Source organism: Sinohyriopsis cumingii, chromosome 8 (assembly GCF_028554795.1).
Source record: "Sinohyriopsis cumingii isolate HCF-2022 chromosome 8, ASM2855479v2, whole genome shotgun sequence".
NCBI classification, from domain to species: Eukaryota; Metazoa; Mollusca; class Bivalvia; order Unionida; family Unionidae; genus Sinohyriopsis; species Sinohyriopsis cumingii.
The window spans coordinates 113,346,593-113,369,639 of NC_142968.1; the positions used below are offsets into that span (position 1 = coordinate 113,346,593).

Below are 23,047 nucleotides of genomic sequence, written 5' to 3' on the forward strand. Positions count from 1 at the left end.
GGGTTCTAACTTGTAATAATATAACACAAGGGAAGACACCGGTCCGCACCCCTCGGCAGTTCCAACACTGCTAGTTTATCCTAATTGCGTCTGCTAATTTCCAACTTAGGCCAGTCGTAATCAAGAATAGTTCAATTTTCAAAACAGCTCGACACACTTCGTTCAATTTGTGATATAATGGAGAAAATGCAATAATTGTTCGCCGATCTTGACGTATGTACATCTACCCTACTCACAGGGCAATTTTGCATTGGGACAATCTTGGATTTCACCATTGACCGAAAGGTAAGATCCGAACAAACTTACCTTTCGGCGTTTTCCTTGCCACGCAGCTATCGCAGGTTGTGCAGTAGCTTTCCATCTCCATTCTCATATCTGGTCAGTAAAAGCTATATTTTATTTTCTCAAGTGTCCTATCTGCACCCAGATGGCCAGCCGATGGAACGTCCTGAAAGTACTTGAGTACATCTGCCCTCATTTTTGTCGGGACAACCAGCTGGTAATGGGTGGTCTTGCCATCTTGACTTATCCATTTTCGGTACAGCATGCCATCCTTCAGGTGTAGCCTATCCCAACTGCGCCATAACGTCTTCAGCTCTGCTGGATTGCCTAAGATATTTGACCACTCTGGATCATCCCACCATAACACCATACCACATTTAGTAGGTTTTGGACCTGCCTCCTTATGTGCCTTCTGAGCTCGAGTTATGACCCTCACGAAGTCTAACTCGTTCTCTTGTACAGGGAAAGAATTAACATCTAAACTTTTCTTCTGACTGTTTTCGTTCGGAGAGACCTGAGCAACGTCGGAGGGAACACCCGATATCTGAGACAGTGGTGGTGACTCATTTTTGCAATTTGAGGGTTCAAAATCATCATCAGAGATTTCGTCAGATTCTTGTTGCCGCCGGCAAACAGCGCAAGGATTTCAAGATAATGCATCAGCGTTAGAGTGCTTCTTACCAGCTCTATGAGTGAGTGACATGAAGATTGTAAGTGCCCAGTTCTTGCAGCCATCTTGCAACTTGCCCTGTTGGACATTTCAGATTTTGTATCCAACTGACTGCAGAATTATCAGTGCGTATGAGGACCTCTTGCCTATGAAGATAATGATGAAATTTCCGAAGTGCAGAGACTACAGCAAGCAACTCTTTTCTTGTCACACAGTATGAAATTTCATGCTTATTCAAGGCTTTGCTCATGTAAGCAATCACTCTCTCATGTCCATCTTGCTCTTGGGAAATTACAGCTCCAACTGCATATTTACTAGCATCAGTGTCTAAAATAAAGCGAAGACCAGGTTGTGGATAAGCAAGCATTGGAGTAGTGGTTAGGGCTAGTTTCAAAGCATCAAACGATGCCTGGCACACCTCCGTCCAAGCAAACTTGACACTTTTTTCACACAACTTATGCAAAGGTCTAGCAGTATCAGCAAAGTTCTTGACAAACCGTCTGTAATAAAAGCATAAACCTAAGAAGCTGCGAACTTGCTTAGGATTCTTTGGTTGCGGCCATTCTTGAACAGCTGAATTTTATCTGGGTCAGTATGCACGCCATCTTCCGAAACGATATGGCCTAAAACATTTGGACTGCGTTGGAAGAGGATACATTTTGATGGTTTCAGCTTCAGATTTGACTCCAACAGTCTCTTGAAAATGTGTTCCAAGCGTTCCAAACTCTGAGGAAAGGAAATCGCTGGTGCGAGAATGTCGTCCATGTATATCAAGCATTCCTTCCACTGCAATCTCCTTAATATATCTTCCATTAATCTTTCAAATATTGAAGGACTTCCCGCAAGTCCAAATGGCATTACAATAAATTGGTATAGGCCAAGGCCGGTTGCAAAAGCTGTTTTCTCTTTATCGTTTGGGTCTAAGCTGATCTGCCAGAATCCTGAGTTGAGATCCATACAATGAAACCATTTCGATCCACTTAAGGCGTCTAGGCATTCATCAACTTTTGGTAACGGATAAGCATCTTTGACAGTTACATCATTCAGTTTTATATAGTCCACGCAGAAGTGTGTTGATCCATCTTTCTTGGTAACCAAAACTACAGAGGAAGCACAGGGGCTATTTGATGGCTCAATAATTTTCTGTTCCAGCATTTTCTGTAGCTCTTGCTCTTCCACTTCTCGTTTCCCAACTGGTTGTCTTCTTGGTGGCTGGCGTATAGGGGCGGCGTGAAGGGTATTGATGCGGTGCAACACTCTGTCAGTTCGCCCTAGATGATCATTTGACTTGGAGAAAACGTCCTGATACTTAATAAGAAGTTTCAAGACGGCTTGTGTTTCATCATTACTCAAATGTTTGGAACTTCTCTGCAACAATTCTTCTAGATGCCCAAGTACCTTTCCTGGAGCATCATCTGCATTGTGCGTAAGAACTGTAGCACATCTATGTTCTATCGTTTCTTCTGTGTATATTGATTCACAAGAGCCCAGCTTCATATTTGGGTATATGCTAACATCTGAGCCATTTTCGCTGACGACCTGCAACACTTTGTATTCCTTTCTTGTGTCAATAATGCCCTGAACAATATATAAATATTCTTTTTCAAAGAGCTCTCTGTTTGATTCAACAAGTCCAATGTCCGGAAGGTGTTCAATTCCTGGTATCATGACTGGTAGCCACATGTAAGAGTTAGCAGGTATAGTAATGGTACATTTTACAACAACTCTACATGACATTGAAACGTCTCCCCCAATCCAACATTGTATATCAGCATAATTCGTCTGAATGCTCAAGTTCTTATAGTCAATTTTATTCTCAAACTTAAGCATAAAATCTTGTCCAAGGATACCTTTGGGCATAATGTCACACACAATCAGTCTGTACGTATGGAATACCACCAAATACAATATTCAGTAGAACTTGTCCGTTAACTTGTAGATGTTGACCATTTACTCCCTGAACTTCTTGTGGTGCAGCCACAAGAGCAGGTCGGTTTTCATAAGGTATCTTTTGAAACATAGAGTACGAAGAAAGAGTAGATGTGGAGCCACTGTCAACAAGAAACTTTGCCTCGACACCCAGAATACTTCCAGTTGTATAAAGTCCATTGTCCCATTTTCCTATAACTTCTCCAACCTGACCTAAACGTTTGTTATCTATAGTTTTATCTTTCGTCTCTCTGGTCAAATCATTTTCTTTTGGCCATTTTCCTTCCATCAACCCCTGGCTTAATGAGCTGATGGTTTGCTGTTTCCCTGTTGTTTATATTGGGTCTGCTGAGTGATCGCTCCTTTGTATGTAGAATTTCTAGCTTCCATCTGGCTTTGACACTTTTGGTACATTGGGCACTTATGGAACAAGTGATCCGGAGAATTGCAGATAAAGCAAGATCTGCTTTTAAATGGTTGAGTTTGCGGAATCGTCTCTCATCTAGATGTATTTTTCTTTTCAATTTTATCCAGCTTTTCCATAACTTGTTTCAGGGTATTTTCTGGAGAAGGGTCAGCTCGTCCATTCTTGTACGAACTTATTTCTTCTGACTGGTCATTTAGCCCAGCTACAACTCTGACACTTGACTTCCTTGCATTACTATCTCCAATTACTGCTTCATATCTTTCAGTCACATCAACTGCTTCTGCAACAGTTTTGCATTCCCTATCTATGCATCTACACTTCATCTCCAATGAAATTGCTTTGTATAATTGGTTCAGTGCAATGGCTTCTTGTGCAACTGCGCCCAAGTTGGAATAAGCCTGTTGTGTCATCTGACGAAGACTGTCCAAAGTCACCAGGTTGACGTTTTCTTGCTTCAAATCTTGAAAGCCATCGGTTTTGTTGACGGGTGCTTCCGAATCTTTGCCCAAGTTTCCCAACTAGAGCTGAATATGACTGTTTCTCCTCAACAGAGAGACTGATGTAGAAAGTCGTGCAGCACCCCTAAGGCTTGCACCAAGGGCCAGAATTTTGTCACGGTCACTCCATCGTCCGAACTCCGCGCAGTTCTCAAAGTGGGAAATGTACTCATCCCAGTCGTCGCTCCCACTATAAGGTGTCGGCTGCATTGATGGACGTGAATGAAAATAAAATCTCTCAACATCATTAATGTCTTGTTTTATATTGTGTATGGCATGCTCATGCCCTTCTCTTTCTATATATATATCTTCACGAGAATCTTCCCTTCCGTCGCCAGGTCCCTGATCATATATAACATCGCCCTGACCAGCCTCAGATTCACCCATGTCAGCCCTAAATAAAGCTTCAGGGTCAGGAGAATCAGCCATTTTTCAAATTTTACACGTATATACAGCTATTTAAAAGTGTCACTGTCCACCACACTTGCGGTCCAAAATTTATGCTGGTCTCTTTAGGTTCGAATCCTGGATGGCAAATATATTTTTACCATCCCACCGCACGCCACCAAAATGTAGTAACACCCCGTGTATTATATATCGAAAAGACCAGAGTTCAAGACTAAAAATGCTTTTTATAAATAATAAAGTTGAGACAGAACATGCTTCTCAATGTGGCATAGTGACTTTACATAAACACAGTGTTCGTCACAACATTATCGGCTTTTGATAATATAGATCAGACTTAATTGTCTAAATGCCAAAAGACAACGTTATAATACACCATATTATGGTGAAATTAATTCTATTATTAAATTCCTGTGTATATTAACGGCTAAATATTGGATTGACTGTAATGCATTCTGACATGGTAGCATGATCTCAATAACAAACATAATTTAGGCACTAGTGTACTTGAACAGTGCGGTGCGAGATAGCATTGTCCTTATAAAGAATTATATAATAATTCTAAAGCATTTAAATTCAATGGCAATCATGTAATAAATCTTTTTAAAACTTCTCATAACAATTTGATTCAGTTCTGGGATTTCAAAGTGCCAAAGTTAATATCGGTTGTGTAGAAATATATAAATGATGGTTTGCCGAAATTCTTTTCTACTTAGATGTTCGTATTTATAGACTCCTATTCACGTCACATGACCTTAGTTAGCCAATCAATGTTTGTCCTTCTCAGGGTTAGCCATGGCGGTAACCGAGTCAACTGTTGAAACTGCATGGAAAAATCCCTCTGCTCACAACATTTTGACAGAAGTAAGTTGTCCTCTCAATGTCCGTGGTGTGCGTTTTTACTTTTAATCTTATTTATATATTCATACCTATGATTAAGTAGAAATGAACGAAACGGACAAGTGAATTTCGATGCGAATCGAGCGAGAGTACAACGTACTGCTGATACAATGAGTCGTAATACGGTTAGAAATAGTCCCTATCAAATGCATACTATTTTGCACATTAAAGAAAAAATAACAAATTCTACATAACCAAGAACTTACAATAATGAACAGTAACATCAGTTCTAACTTATTGTTCAACAAAAGTCTGACAAATGTGATTCTTTGGCTGGGCACATTGATTCCATCACTATCCTGCATGTCCGCTGTTTCGGCAATGAAACTCCTCCGGATGGTTGAAGTCTCTAATTTATGGACTAGCATCATATTTCTGGCTTTGATATTCCAAAAATCATGGAAGGTAAGATAATTCATTTCCTAAACCATTTATGCGAAATTCCAGCACGACACACACATGGTCCAACATGAAAAATGAATATGGTACAATGACTGCTATTATGCGAACTTCTTTCCACTTAATGTTGATATCCCAGGGCTTGTAGAACTGTTGATGTCTTTAAATGAATTTCTTGACGAATTCATTAATACTCATGACAACAACGTGACATTACGAGGACCATAGAAAGGTTTTATACTCACATTTAGTATAAAACACAGAATACACATTTATAAGAGATGCAGATGGCGGTCTAAACAATGGTGGGTGGGCGGCATGCGTTCAGGATCGGAAGAAGGAATGTAGTTTTTAATAACATTTTGGTGTGCTGAGTTAGGTATTACTATATATATATATATATATATATATATATATATATATATATATATATATATATATATATATATATATATATATATATATATATATATATATATATATATATATATATATTACCAGCATTTACATTCAAATTATAGTGCGACGTTATCTTATATGTATTGGATTCACTAAAGGAGGACAGTTCTTCAGTCTACTTACAGTTTGACATTTTGAAACATCAATTAAATTTTGAAAACCATTTTTCACGCATCTCTCGAATTTTACCTGGGTAGTTCTTGAGAGTTTGGATGACGTTGTTCTGCCATGTCGTCAACTTGCCGCTGGCGTCTGAGTTACACACACCTTGTGAGACAAGGAATGGAATTTCCTGCCAATATTTGCTGTTCAAGGCCATATCTATGGGAACCAAAATCTTGGCTATGACGTCATAGCTATGCATGTCCCCAATTGTTAAAATGTTCTCGAAAACCTATAGAATGTATGTATACTCGTAGCGATACTGAAACGAGTTTATGTCGATGACGTAAGAAGCGTTGTATCCTTCAAGCGGACGACCGATTGAAATATCATCAGTGACCTACAATGATATGAAACTAACTTGAAAGAAATGACATCAATTATAGCAATAATTTGTACATAAAAATTTATAAGAATGCAACACTTGGTTTTGACAATTCTTTAATTTCCTTTTTCTGAGAAAAAAATATAACACTGATGACGTCATCGTAAACTCAATGCCTACGTATTTGTGATATCGCATACGTATAAACTACATGTCGCACTTTAATGAAATTTGCTTTGTTTAACAATTAGACAGTATGGATTACCTGTTCGTGCAGACACCTACGTCCACAAGAATGTTGCGTAAGTGGACAGTCAACTCTCCTGTGTAGACCAGTATTGTCCCTAACTCATGTCAATGTGACTATCTTTATCCTTTTTGAGGCATAGCCCATGGTTAAGAAATTGGATACTTTAAACATTCCCTTTCTATGACTTATATATATCTATATCTATCTATCTATCTATCTATCTATCTATATATATATATATATATATATATATATATATATATATATATATATATATATATATATATATATATATATATATATATATATATATATATATATATATATATATATATATATATATATATATATATATATATATATATATATATATATGTTGTAATAGACTCAGGCTTAACCATTTGTGCACCATAATGGGGTTGGAGTGGATTTTACTACTGTATGTGAATTCTCCATATGTTATTATAGATGTTTCTTTTAAGATATTAGTGTTGCATGTTTAGCTCATTGGACATAGGGCAGTGCAGGAGCATGTAATTGTGGCAAATTAGTTGCTTTGTGGTTACATTAATTTTTACGTATTTTCGATAATGCGCCACTTCATAGGCATGTTCTCAGACTTCCTGCGGTCTATGGAGTTAGATTACACTGAATTACTAGTTAGGTAATCCCATATTTATTATGTATGTAGGAAATCTCTGTCAATACGTTTTAGCTATTACCATGTTGATCATTATATTACACTTTGCTTGTCAAGGTTTGACATTTTACATTCAGCACCGTTTCTTGCACAAATTACATGCTTGTGTTACCTCATTTAATACCAAATGTGTTTCTCTGTCATGTGGTTGCTTGATGTGAACATCACGACACGTGTAGTAAATATAAAGTTTCAGGCTGTTCGTGTTTCGCAGTAAACGAACTTTTCAACGATCGAGTCAATTTTTTATGGACGCGATTTTTGTTCGTTAGTGACCCATGACCTCGATGGTTAGATATTACAGGTATGTGATTCACATACATTTACACTCAGATGAAGTCACAGTGAACTTATTGCTGAAAGGGATATCTTAAATATATCGACTTTATGTAAAAACTGTTAGATTTATTGAGTAATGTAATTTGTGTTGTGCATAGTAGCAACCTCCCCAGCAACCGCAATTCTTTTAGTATCATTATACCCTGTCATTGGTTTGCCACAGTTTATCCATTCGAGGACTGTTGTTTTGCTACTGAAAACTATATAGAAATATTAGGAGACAGAATTTTTGTCTCAGAGTTTTGTACAGAATAAGATATAAGATGTGCGAATATTTTATATGCTGGAATATATTGAACCTTATTCATATGTGGTTGATATGGCAAGACTGCGCAAGACTGAGGTTTGCCAGTTTGCCACATCTGATTCGTTGGCGGATTCGGTCTGCCAATTCTGATTGGTTCAGTACTGTCACGTGGTATAAAACCGAAGGTTATATATTGGAGTGGGAGACAGTACTTGTCAGATAACTGCAGAGCGCGGTCAAATTCAAAACCAGAACTAACATCTGTGAAGTCCAATACTCCTTTTAAGTAATGATATATATAAATTGCTAAATAATAATAATAGTATAGGACTGACAAAGTAATAATAATACTCTGAATTATTTGGACATTAATTAGGTGAAAAGCTAGTAAAATAAGCAATACTTGGAACATTTGAACGTCCGTGTTTTTAACAATATGCAGAGGCAAGCATTTTGGAAAATTACGTAGGAATGTTGAATAAGTAAATTAATCTTCAGAATTATCGTGCAGTTATCTCCCACCACATTGGTAATCTGGGCTAAACGAATACAAAGCAAATCTTCAACTCTCGTCTGTTGGGGCCACTCTATGATTTCCAATCATTATTTAATTTATTTAACATTGAAACAGACTATTATGTGCTGAGACATTGTATTGAAAAGATCCAGGAACAGGACATCGGAAATTAATGTCAGTATCTAATTGTTACAATACAAGAATGCAAGCAACGAGTGTTTCAGGGGTATATTTGTCTTATTTCAATGAATATTGTGTACTGGTAACAGTTTTCCAGTTTCTTGGCTATGTTGCTTTCATTAAACATTTTTGGTTGACTTTACTGTTGAGTGGAACTTCTTCAATTAACCCTCCCTAGCAGACAGGAATTAGAGGTCGCTTACAATATATATATATATATATATATATATATATATATATATATATATATATATATATATATATATATATATATATATATATATATATATATAGAGAGAGAGAGAGAGAGAGAGAGAGAGAGAGAGAGAGAGAGAGAGAATTATAAACATACACCACGCAGAAGAGAGAGAGAGAATTATAAACATACACCAGGCAGAACGGAAAGTGTTATTCCTGGATTGTATCGAATAATGCCTGCTAATAGTAGGCAAAATTAATATTTAATACGACTAAGCACACACCACCAAAAAATCACCCCACCCCCTGCGGACCTGCGGACAGACACACACACAGACACTCACTCTTGCTTGGCTTTATAGGACCGTGTTGTTTATGCAACTATCATCGGCTTTTAGGTTTCTTCTTCATCTACGGTGACTGGCCCCTGTGCCGTAACTTCAGAATGTTCATAGTCCCACCATACACGTATGTATAGATTTGCTGCGCATGTCATGAAAAATTAACTGATGCTTTCAGCATTAGTTACCGCTGTTGCAGCAGCAGAGAAGGCGAACAGTCTCTAATTGGTCCACCCGTATTTCGTCAAAATAGACCCTCCTAGAAAATCACCAAAAAACCCACCGTATTTCGTCAAAAAAGACCTTTCTGGAAATTGTCAACGACAAATTGGTTTACTCGCTGATCGCGATACACGATCGTGTCGGTGCCAAATTGGAGTCGCGCCCTCTCTGTTGCTATGAATTTAACCGAATATTTTACCTATACCTACACGATATCTTGTTCTAGGATCATGTAAATGTATTGTTATAAATCCGTGTGGAGTAGCTTGCGCTAGTGAAAAGAAGTTTCTAAATTTAATTATATCCATGTCACCACCACACCAAGTTTGATGAATATTTCGCAACGTATGAGTATCGACTCCTTTAAACACAACTAAAATATTACAGTTGTCTCTGATTACTTTTGGTATTTGTGTGTATCGTTGAGTAACATAGATCACATCAGTGTTTTTATGTCTACCTTGAGAAAATATTCTAGCTGGATTTGATTATTTGTCCAGCATCACATCATCATATACAACCAAATTATTAATAAATCCGTCTATGGAATCAACTGACGGTGCTTCATTAATATCGGTTATAAACTCGATAACATCGTCATTCAACAATCTTGCGTTTTCATTAAAATCCTTAAGTACATCATAACATCGTTGATCATCAACTGATGGTGCTACCAAAAAAAACTTATCCCATTTTAACCATCTCATTATCAAATTAATCAACAACTGATTCTTTCCGCTTCCAGATGGTCCTATTATTATCATTCTGATGGATTTCTTTAACGCGGGATGATGCTTGACTGGTTCTCGTTTTCTTGTCGCTGAGAAATTAATTATATCCATACTATATAAATACATGGATCTATATTGTGTGAAATGCAGGACACGTACCCCAACAGGTGATCTATCAACGGTTACAACAACTGTAGTTGATTTTGCAAGTAGATATAAAGATGCAGAACCATTATCAAGTAAAATATCATCTGAAGTTGCTTCTGCGTTTGAAGGAATTTATCAACGAGGACCCTTACGATGGCCACAACTGCTACAGGTTGATCCTGGCAAAGAATTTCTTGGTCCAGTATCATCGTTGATGAAGCGACATAATGTCAAAATACAACGTGGACATACTGCAATTCATCGTGATCAGGCAATTGTTGAACGATTTAATCGAACACTTGCTGAGCGGTTATTTGGATATCAATACGCGAAGGAATTTATTCAAGATAAAAGATCTCGTGAATGGGTTGCAAGATTACCAAATGTGATAACTGCGTTAAATAATGAGATTACTCGAACAACCAACATGAAACCCATTGATGCAATTACAAAAGAGAATATACCCGTACAACGACGTGATTTTTCAACACAGCCAGTATTAGGTAATACCACTGTAAGATATTAATATGAACCCGGTGAACTTGAAGGTGGTAAAAAAGATCGACTGATCCTGTTTGGAGTATTACGACACACAATATATCTACCATAACAAGATCTTCGGGTAGACCTGCAATCTACAGACTGGATTCAACTGCTCCTCAACGTGAATTTACACGTGAACAATTACAAGTAACTCCTGAAGATACGCAATTACCACCGCAATCACTTAACTAGCACCATTACTACGATTACACTCAAGACAGGTCAACATCACATTTTCACGTATATGGCCAAGACGATTATCTTCGGTAAATTGTCTTGGATTATTATTCGAATACTTCCATAACATTATACAATTACAACTTGCACAATGATTATTCTGCCGTTGTTTCAGCGCTATGACAACGTCAGTATCGAGATCAAAGTCGCGTTTACTTTTTTTGTCACTTTGTTTATTACCAGCTATTTTTATTCTTATTATGTCATTGTCAATATCATCATTGATCACTGACGAGTCCATGACGATTCTCCGCAGTTGAGATATTCTTATGACTTGAGATACTGCGAGATAAATTTGACCATTCGATATGATCATCGACAATCCAAACTCGAGTAACAGAAATAGTTAACCCCTGAGATGAGTGGATCGTCATCGCGTATCCTAGCGTCCACGGGGATTTATCAGCGTGTAGAGCATCTTCAACAACATTGACATCAACTGCGACAATATCATTCAACACAAGATTCTGTTTTCTTGACTCTTCTGGTATATCAACGTCAATATTCTGCTGCCGTGTATCTGCTGGTCGATAACATAACGGAACTGGCAATGGTGGAAACTTCTCTCGTTGTAACTGAAACAACTCCCGTTGAAGTGTATCACGAACTATCTTTCTACTTGCCACTATCAAATCATTTGGTCTCCACGTTTCCCAAAAATCACCTCGCGCATAATTTCACATTGAATTTTATTCGGTTGTAGTCTGATTAATTTTTTAAACTTACTTAATTCTGCATCAAGTGCTCTATGATCATCATTTATTTCTTCCTAATAATCAAAGAAATTTCTCAGCTAATCATGTGGAGATGGTCCAACTATAGGTGGTGGTTGACCATGATCGCCGCACATTATTACAGCTGTATTTCTTGTTAATAACCAATCGAGAAATATTTTTAATATTTCCAACAACACTGTACATATTTCATCCCAAATAATAATCCTCGGAATATGTTTCTCTCCCATTCGATCTGGAGTCCATGAAAAATCCGTAATAAGTACAGGAATTAACCCCTCGTTGTTTCATCTCTCGCGCGAATCTGTGTGTTGATGTTAACACAATCATATCTGAATTCTGAAATAATTCGATTACCCGAGTTGTCTTACCAGAACCTCCCGGTCCGTTCAAATAAATCATTCTGTGTCCGGATATTGGATCATACACGGATGGCTCCGACGATAATTCTGATATCTGATCGCGATAATAATTCTCCTTAACCGCAACATCAGCGGATTCACAATAACAATGTAATATTTCCTTTTTTATTCTCCACGAACCCAATGATTCATCAGTGCTTGTAAAACGAACCAGTAATTCTGAATATTTTTTATCGATATAAAATGAATCCGTTGCAACTCTAACTGCGGTGTCAGGAAATCTATTTATCATCGATAGTAAATTTATAGAAGCATAAGCAAGCATTGAAGATCTTAAATGTGTATACTGAGGGGATTCTCCATCAATGTAACTAACAATTGTGCCTAACATTTTTCCGTCAGACAAGTAAATGTTTTCCCGATTACAAAATATATTTCTCGCAGCGGTATCAGCAATTATAAAATCTAATTCAACATCATCCATAATCAGTCATGAATGATATCGTTTATGATCATATGCACCACCCTGAGTAAATTTACCGAATATTTTTCTACCGAGATCTTTTGCGGTTTTTTCACTGTTATTGAGTTTAATCCTGAGAATATTAGGAGCATCATCGACGACGATATCAACAGGAGTATTTGGACATTCTCGCGTATATTCCTCAATAACCTCATCTATCTTGATACGCTCTGGTGTTGTTAACCAAACCGAAGTTTGTGCATGATATGATATAATTGCTTCACTAACCGTCAACGATATTAATACGCGGTTGTCAATCATATATCGTAATAATACTATTGGTACCCAGCGTCGCTCCCAGAAATGTCTACCAAACCAAACATAACAAGACAGATGAAGATTCCTAGCAAATTCAAACGACACTACACGAGCAAATCCTGTCAGGTCAAAATCGGGTAATGTACCATTAATAGCCACTCGTGTCATTTCATTTGTAGGATGTCCAAACCGTGTAAAGTATCCAGCACACTCACTCATTCCGAGAAAACTTCCTGGATAACAAGCGACCATATCTAAGGATATCATCTCGTTGTAATTATACTTAGTATTCCACAAACCACCATGTCAATATTCAATACAACTCACCTGAACATCTTCGAGGAATTCAGCACGTGTTGGTTTCCATGAATTTTTCTCTCTCGCGGCGTCAGCAGCAACTGACGGAGCTGTAAAAGAATTAGTTAATATTTGCTCAGTATTTTCTGAATATCTCTGCGAGTGTTTTCATTTTTCCGTGTAGGGATTCTTTACGGTATAAATCACCATTAGGTCTTACAAATTGATCATATTCTTCATCTTCTGAGCTCTTAAACAAATATACTGACACGGGATCGTTTTTACTTATCTGTTTAATAAAATCAAACACGTTTTTAGAATAAAATCTCACAACACGATCTCGTGGAAATATTGTTACCGCGGAGGTCCACGCGTGGGTGTTATGATCAATAATTTCAATTGGTGTCCCTCTCGATTTATTCACTGATTCATATAAAACCTCTCCCGATAATGATTTTACTACCATTTGAAATTTTAATTTACTTGATAACTCAGCAACATCGTTTATTGACTCTCCTGTATCCTTGACCGATTCAGCCCATTTCGCTATTTTTTTACGTCGTAGATCGGTTAAGCCATTTCCACGCTTCGCATTTGTAAAATATTCCATTACTCGTTCGACTACACAATTCAGAGATGAAAATTTCATCGGGGTAAGATCATTGATGCTGGGTTTATCATTTAGTTTATAAATTCCATAAACAACCGCAGTCACAGGATACGATCGAACGTAATATGGTCTGTCAATCCCAGTTAACATTCATGGTTTGGAATCTTTACTTAATACGGCGGTTTTTCCATTAGTAAGTACAGGATCACGTTTGTCACTGATAATCCACGTATCGGAATCTCCTGCTTGCACAATGAATTTTATTCTGAAAACGTATTTCTGATGAACATAATCGATAATCACTTTCGCTCGTGTATCATTCATTGTAGCATCAATGACTTCGTCGACGTTGACTTCGTCAGCGTTGCGTATGATTTTAAATGTAGACCATACGTGAGATGCTCCATCATCATGAAATTCTTTTTGGCATCATTGATAATATTAATCAGATCCTGATCCTGTGTATCAGTTGTTGAAGCTAGATTATCAAGATCGAATAAAGACTTGTTGGATAAACCATCGATATCATATTTTAGACAAATATCTAAATATATAATGAATCAATGTAAATGGTTGATGGTCGGTTCATTAACTCCTTGTAATAAATCCTATAAAAAGGAATTCTGCGGAAAACACATGCAAAACGTTCGCGGTGGAAGCTTAGGACCAATACCGTGTCTGCGATGTGGTGTTGGAGTCCGAGATAAAACACGGTTGTGTACACGTTGCGGTGAAAAAAATATCGAGAACTTAAAAGATATTATGATTAAAAAAAAAATAACCCTGCAGATGGAACTATAAAATCCTTAGAGTACTATCTAAATAAGTCCTCAGATAAATTATGATTTAGGCAAATTATGACTTAGACAAATACATTATATATATAAAATGGAGCAAATGGAGTTTGTGAAGCATCCTATAATATCGAACTACGAGGCGTCTCGTGATGGTGTGATTAGAAATTGTAAAACGAAAAACCAGTTGGTGTTGTTATTAATACTGGTTATATAATATTTACCGTTAGGAAGAAAATGTATCTCTGTCATCGATTCACATACGAGTGTTTCTTTGGGGTGAACAAAGACGGTCTTGTAATCGATCACATCAACGGTATAAAAACCGATAATAATTTATCCAATTTAAGAGCTATCACACAAAGTGAAAATTGTAAATCCGGTAATACTGGTCGGTTTAAGAGCATTGGAAAGAAAGCGATTAAATCCTTCAATGTGAAAACCGACGAAGAGATGATATTTCAATCAATAAATTCGGCTGGTAAATACTTTAATATCTGCATGCCCTCAGTACAAAAAGACGCCGAAAATATATACAAATCCGCTTTCTCTAAAAATATAAACAAAAAAAATTGTTTTCTATTATTGTTAATGAGATAAACTATCATCTTTAGCAAGTAATTACCTCGAATTATATTTATTAACTATTTATTTAATTTTTTTATTTTTTGGGATCCGCATTTCCCTCACATACTACTTACTTTTTTCGACTTGAGCAAAAGGAGATAATTTCTTGAGGATACGCGCGTAATAAAATTACTTCCCCTTGACCAAGACATTCACAATGAATATTATCACAAGCATTCTGTGCAAGTGGAAAATTGTTGTACATAAATATAAACTTGTAAATATTATTTTTTCTGTGGTTTGTTATGTACTTCTAAAGTCAGTTGAGAAATCGTTAATTCGACAACCGTACTTATTTAATTTCGATTTTTCGAGAGTGGTTTACGGGAAGAATATCAGTTATCTTCCTTATATTTTCCGTTGACTTGCAGGAAGAGTATCAGTTATCTCCCTTATATTTTCCTTTATTTTGTATCAATAACTATCATTATGGTACATGTGATCTTTTTGTTAAGCACAAACAATATATTTTTAAGAAACAATATTTTTGTTTTATTAAATTCGGTCGGTTTCCTGGTTCATCTGTATTTTTTTCTGCAATAGTAATTAATAAAGGAAACAGCAAGTAGCCAGAACGTTTCCCGAATTAGTTTCAGGTACATATATTATCCCGAAAATAACTAACATTTTAAATCTGACTTGTTAAGCAGAAATACGTTTATATAGCGTATTTCTTCTGAATTCATGTGTTCAGAACTAAAATTCCGTTGTATTTTGGGAAAAAATACTTAATACTGATTTCTTTAGTGATGGCTAGCTATGTAATAATTTCTGAAACATGTAGAAGCAGATTAGAGCCATGGCGCAGAGGTAGCGCAGCTGATTCTTGTTCTGGGGGTCAGCCGTTCGAATCTCGTAACGGGCACATTGTCGACGGTACCGATTTATAGGGTTTTTCATATATAAAGTGGGAACGCCAGCAGCCCGAAAGCATTCATGTACATCTCTCGCCACGCAAGCCGCGTGTCGAGTGCGTTTTGCACTCGTCCCGGGGTTTGTCCTGGGGGTAGGTGAATATTCTAACATTTCGTTTCGCTTAGAAAAATCGTTGGAGATATGTTTATGAAAGAAATTGTGACGCCTCCAAAATAAACAGTAGCGTGGATGTGTAAGCTCTAAATCTCACTGAGTACCCCACCTAAAGGGACTCCTATGAACATAACCGCTTATCATGCAACTGTTTATTTTTGTTAAAAATTTAATTTAAATATACATATATACTGTATAATGAACGATGAAAATATTAATGATGTAATTGTTGCTATTAAAAAATTAGAAAAAGACGGTATTAATATATCTGATGAACTGTATCCTGAAAAAAATCATTTCTGATTATGAAATTTTAGAAAAACGTGAAAATGAGAACGGATACACATTACCGTCTGAAGACAAGTTTATAAAACGAATTCAGGTGTCGATGTTCCAGTCACTAGCTGCAGTAAAAGATGATCAGGTGAAGAAGTTCGTTCCTCTCTCTACCGCAGTAGAAAAAATTAGATAAGAGTTATCCCGTGAATACGAGGCAAAGAAAACGATTAATACTCGTATAAGACAATTAAGAAAAATTATGTCTGATCGTGAAACGATCCAAGAAACAAATATGACCGAGCATGTGTAATAATTTTATTATTCTGAAATATTTTTAGTCGTATTTTTTTGCAAAACTGATTGATTTTGTTATTTTTGAGTACCAACCACCCCATCAGAGTTACAAAATTGATTGATTTGTATATTTTTGAGTCCCAACCACCCCATCAATTTCAGAATAAAAAATATTTCAGAATAATAAAAAATATTTTTTTGTTGTAGTTTTTGCAAAACTGATTGATTTACATGATTTTGACTACCTAACTACATATCAATTTCAGAATAATAATAAAATATTTCTGATCAAAGATCATTACGATAAAAATCCTTAGGATAAAAATCTACGATTTCACATACAGATTCACAATTAATTCTTCCCCACGCAGGTCAATTAAGTGTCCGAGGTGGTCAGTGAGTTTGAAATTTACTCGTGTTAACATATTATTATGACACCGTAAATAAACAGAACTAGTTGGTTCTTGCACGATTAAACTTCCAGGGGAGACTTATGGTGTGAACGTATATAAAATGTATCCTTGTTGAGCCTGATTTGATTTTCCAAGATCTATTTGATAGTTGCCATCGATCACATCACAAACGAGATTAACCGCGATCGTTGAAGTTATATTGACGATTCCTGGTGATACAGATCGTCCACCTCCATATGGATCATTGTTGTACCGGAGAATAGTTGCCGGTGGTAGTGTTTTTCTCCACACAGCTAGTATACCATTGAAGTTTTCCTCGATTACATCATTGATTGAATTTTTTTAGTTCGTCTGCGTTATACCAGGGAAATTTATAATTTGGCAGCGACGCTTCTGTTAACGAGTATTCATTTAAAAACTTTTGTTTGTTGTCTGACTTATTATTAATTATTGACTGAATCATTTGCTGGTGAAGATATTCCATGTCGGATACGAGTTGATATAATATTTATATGTGTTTGACGATTTCACTACGTGAACTTGATATATCAAAAAGATGTTCTTGGAAACTTTGCCGTACTCGCTATAGTTGTGTTTTATGTTCTTGACTAATTTCTTCAAAATATTCAATAATTTGACTAAGATAAATAGCTGTAACTTTTCTCCTTATTTTTCCTCCTACTTCAATTACATCAAGAACAAAGATCCAACGAATATCCTCCTTGCTGGTAAAGTAAAAAGTATTAGCATATATTGAACTTTTTATCTCAAGTAGAGACTGTTTGTATGATGTTTCAACTTCGTGGTATGATTGCCTGTCCGTGACATAGTCAGACTTTTTGGGTTCTGGTGGTATCGGTGGTGCCTCCGGAACAATTTCATGCCATCCTAACACCGTTCTGATTGAAGATTGATATATATCTACGGCATAATCAGGTGAGTGTATTTCAATCGTGGCAGATAAAGTCGGTTCATGAATGTTAATTGATATTTTTGACTCTCTTCCGGTTATTGATTTTATTCTACGCTGAAATTCTTCATTAATCTCTTCAATCTCATAACTGCCAGTTGGTATTCCAACAACCTGCCAATCGGGAGTTTCATCGGGTTTGTTCTTATTAGCAAAAACAAGCGAATTATTTGCTGGTGTACCATTAAATGATTTCGATCTAATATTTGGCCAACTATAATATACCCGTAACTTCACTAGTGCTATTTCTTTTACTGGAATTGCAGTTGGAAAATTGATGTTAAATTCAGGATTATTCGAGTTTACTGAGATCATCGTTGTTTTTGGTGGAGTTGTGTTTGTCACGATCTGTTGAAGTAGCTCTCCTGACGTTGTCAGTGATGTCATTATTAATACTCGTATCTTTAATACCAGCGTAGTTGTATATTTTAATCATCTCTGAAAACTCGAAATCAGGGATGATTCCATCACTGAGGCTTGCTGATAACAACGAAGATAACTTCGAGTATGCTGTTGTCGCCCTATGTAATTTTATCATGTAATCGGATAATTTTTCTTTCGTGCAAGTACTTATTTTTTTGCGATGATATTAAGAACACCTGCAATCGTTGTTGTGGCTGAAATACAGATTGTTACAGCTACTGGTGCCATCATTGTCATTGTTGATAATAACACGCCGGTTCCAGCAACAACAGCACATGCTGAATAAACAATTACGTCAACGATAACTAGTCGTCTTCGATATTTTTTTTATCGTGTATCTTTCGATGATATTTTTCAGTGACGTTTGCCATTCGCGTGCTTGATTATACCTATAATGTTGCGATGCATCTTCGATTGAGGTCTTCATTATATTTTACGCAGTAAACAATTGAGGTGTTTAGCTACAAATTCTAGACACCACCAGTAAGACGCCGCGGTTAATTTCTTATCAGCTGCTTCCAGAATAATTATTTCTTCGGTTCCTTTGTTTAATATGATAGTCACAACCCCGGAAAACTTATCAGTTGAATGACGCCATAGATACGTTGTAAATATTTCAAATTTTGCAGCACTGAACACAGACAGCCTGTACACGCCAGTGACTGTTGCGGTATATTTGATAGTTTTATTTTGCTGTGACCATGTTGCAAATCCAGATGATACTGTGTATACAATGTTGGTAATATGCCCGGGAGTTACTCCCACTGGAATTTTAATCAGACTAACTTTGTTGACGATCTCAGGAATCCTCGCTACGATGTCTTGCTGTGTTTGTTTGATCGTGTTAATATTGGTTTTGATATCAGAGAGTTTTGTGTCAAGGGTCAACGGATTACCAAAGAATTCCTCTGCGGTTTCACTAATTTTTCTAAAGTTTCTGCGAAGATTTGAAAACGCGTTTACGTGAACATCGTACTCGGCCCGCAACGTGGATAACTTACCATCTACGGTGTTGTAGTTAACGTCAACATATTTTTTCGTTGCAGCATCTTCGTCGGATGTTGGATCTCTTAACACTACTATTTTATTTCCGTTCATGCTGAGTTTATCTGTCATTGTGTCACCGGTATTTTTTAAGCGACCAGCAACACTTCTTGCAATTTCATCTCTGATAGTTGTAAATGATATACTTGAGTCTCTGATTTTTCCGCTGTAAATAAACACGGGGATGTTATCTGTGACCGCACCGAGAATTCGTCGAATTATATCATTCCACCTGATATTACTCGTTTTTAAAACACCGTATTTATCCTGAAAAAGAACAACTTCATCTCGGTCAACTCCAGTGAGATTCATTATATGAGCGAGTTCATCTTTAGTCGCGTACTTCGGCAGATCAATATCACCTTTTTTTTCTTGGTACTGGTAGAACATCCTCTGTAAATATCAACCATTATATAAGATCTAAGATCTGTTTAAAACACCTTGCGTAACGAAGCGGTTACTTGTATAATCATGCACGGCTTTATGTGGTGGTTTGGATGATTTTGATATAGCGTTAAGTACATTAATTACTTCACAGCCGCATATTGGCGGATCTATCATTGTTTGTGTGGGTAGCGTTGAATACCAAACTCGCGCGTGAAGTGGTGCGACATACTTGATAAACTCACGCGGTGGAGCTAACCCGTACGAATCGAAATAAACGATTCCTCGGGGATCAATTGCGTATGACACCCAATGAGTACCGGGTCCTGAATTCGAATCGAGATTAATAATACCTGTTTCAACGCCGTTTGGTCGTTGTGGTAATTGATATCGCATAAAAACACCTCTGAAGTTTTATATTTTTAGTTGTTTAGCAGCATCAAGTAAATGAAAATTTGATGCTGGACCATCTAACGATGTGATCCTGGAAGCCTCAGACCTCTTCCCCAACGAGATCCCGATAATCTTAGACCCTTTCCCTTTTTTATATCCTTTTCATGTTGCTTTCTTTAATGCCATTCCAGCAGCGGTTCCAACAGCACCTAACGCAGCTGCTTTTGCTACGGTTGGAGCAGCAGCAGCTATCAGCGCTGGTATTGCTGCGAGAAGTGGAGATATACTACCTGTTTTAATCATGTCTTTGATGGCACTTGGAGCGAAAGTTGAACTCCGGTTTTTGCTTTCTGCGCTTTATTGAAATGTTTTAGTTGGGTTTTAGTCAACGATAACTTGTTTGGACCACCATTAACAATTTGATCTTGCTTCAATGTTATTTTTGTCGCGCATGCGCTCGCGTTTTTCGATTGTAATTTTTTCACCTGACCGGGAGTCAGAGTGACATTAACGTGATTGTATGACATTTTATGATAAATACTTGCCACGCTCCAAATAATGATTAAAGATTCTCCACTGGTGCATCAACGACTCTCATTCGACCACTACCACCTTCAAGTAACATTGCTTTATCGCTGAGTATGACCTCGATTACTCTGTAAGGACCATAAACAACTGGTGGGCCAGCCGCCAAAACTCGCCGGGTACCAACACGAGCTCGGAAGTGAATATCAACGACAAATTGTTTGGATAAATCAAGATGCTCCAGCGAAAAGTAATAAATCGGATACAGTTTTATAAAATCTAACTGTGATATTTGCAGCCCTGTGTCTATGTTTTGATCACGTCCCATAAATGTCATCAAACGATGATATGCGCGTGCCACATGATTCATGATATAATTGAACAACATATCTTCGGATAGTTCTTGTTGTCCGTTTATCCTCATTGAAACCTCGTTAACACCGAGATTGTCAAATATCATATGTGAACGTTCTTGATTATTTAAATGATCATAATTCTGAAACGCAATAAAAATATGTCGTGGCGCAGAAACACCTTGCTGTGACGCTATATGCCATGTAAATATGTCTTTAGCGACACTTTGAACAGTATCTGTGGTTACTGTTAACCATGATAGCAATGATTTACCGCCTTGATCCATAAAAGACAATAATTTCTGTTCTTCTGTGACCGATGGAATAATTACAGGCATCCATAGTGACAGTTTTGTTATTTTTACTTTACCAGCATCAGCAACACCAGCACCTCGCCAGATCGCATCATTATCATCACCTTTTCTTACGAGTACAACTGTGTGTTTAACTCCAAAGATGACCTTTCTAACATCTCTGCAAAATCCGAAGATGTGAGACAGTGGAATCGCACACGAAAAATTTCTACCATTTCCTAACAACATTGATCGGCGTGTTGCAAATCCCATGTTGTAAGTTGCATTAACACTTCCTATAATATCAAAAGCATCAGCTGGTCTAGCTGCATGTTCAAAATCATCTGGTTGTGGATCAGATGCAGTATTTCGTGGTGTCCGTATTTTAGTATATAGAACATGATCAGCGTTGTTGGTAATATCCTTTGCAAACATCATTGATGGACCGGCTGATCTTGTATAATCATCAGAATATCTTGCTAGACCAATTATTGTTGTAGCAACATCGACATCCTTCTAAATCGATTCGATATTTCTTCCATCAATCATGTATGTGGCGCTATCAAATACTGCCATGATCCCGTTATTGAAAAACCAACTCGTTCATTGTCACCGTATGCAGAACCATCTACTGTTTTTACTAGTTCACCTTCTACTTCAATAAATGCCTCAGATGGTAAGAAATATCTACATGTATCCTGAACTTGAAGTTCGATACGTCCCCGTTGATCTGGTTGTCTTGCATCATAGTAATAAAATTGATAATCACGTACTGATTCATTTTTGATGACCGGTTCATCTATGCTAAATGCTGAGTCAGATACACGTTTAAACATTTTATTATATATCTTCGATTTAAATGAATTATCAACGAACACGAAGTCCACTTCCTGCTATCTAATTTGCAGTAATATTTCTTTGTACTTCATCAGATCCTTGATCCATCAATGCTGCTAGTTTTTTCATTTGCGGCTTGATTTATTATTTTACTGATGTCTGCGGGCTTATCTGTAGTACTTGGTAATTTTACTGGTGGTTGTGATTTTCGTTGCATTAATCGTGCTATTCTATCTTTGATCGCCGAGAAAGCCTTACCAGCAACACTGACAATTGCACTAGGAGTTTTTTCACGAACAAGATCAATAGCTTTCATCGATAATTGTTTTGCAACAGGTGTTACTTTTTGGGATAATCTTCTAAATAACCCTTGAACAACATCACCAAGTCCATCTCCGTAAGCTGCTCTGTAGATTGGTAATCGTGAATTTGCTGCTCTGACCCGTACGGGTCTATAGTGTGTATTGTACATAATCATTTTTATTTAAATATCATTCA

At 36.9% G+C, this 23,047-nt stretch overlaps 1 protein-coding gene across 3 annotated transcripts in view; it reads right to left on the reverse strand.

Annotated features, from left to right (window-relative positions):
- Nucleotides 1–3,757: 3,757 nt before the first annotated feature.
- LOC149794403 (uncharacterized) overlaps nt 3,758–23,047 on the reverse strand; it is a 33,043-nt gene continuing 13,753 nt past the window's right edge. Inside the window, exons 5-7 of one of the 3 annotated variants that reach the window (XM_089968587.1) lie at nt 13,312–13,391; nt 6,158–6,470; nt 3,758–4,009 (exon numbers count right to left, since the gene is read on the reverse strand). In XM_089968587.1, the coding sequence (XP_089824713.1) occupies nt 6,404–6,470; nt 13,312–13,391 (147 nt within the window). In that variant the 3' untranslated portion in view covers nt 3,758–4,009; nt 6,158–6,403. Of the gene's footprint in view, nt 4,010–6,157; nt 6,471–13,311; nt 13,392–16,691; nt 16,788–23,047 lie in introns of those variants that run through there. The other 2 variants (XM_089968588.1, XM_089968589.1) reach the window with 2 other exon arrangements.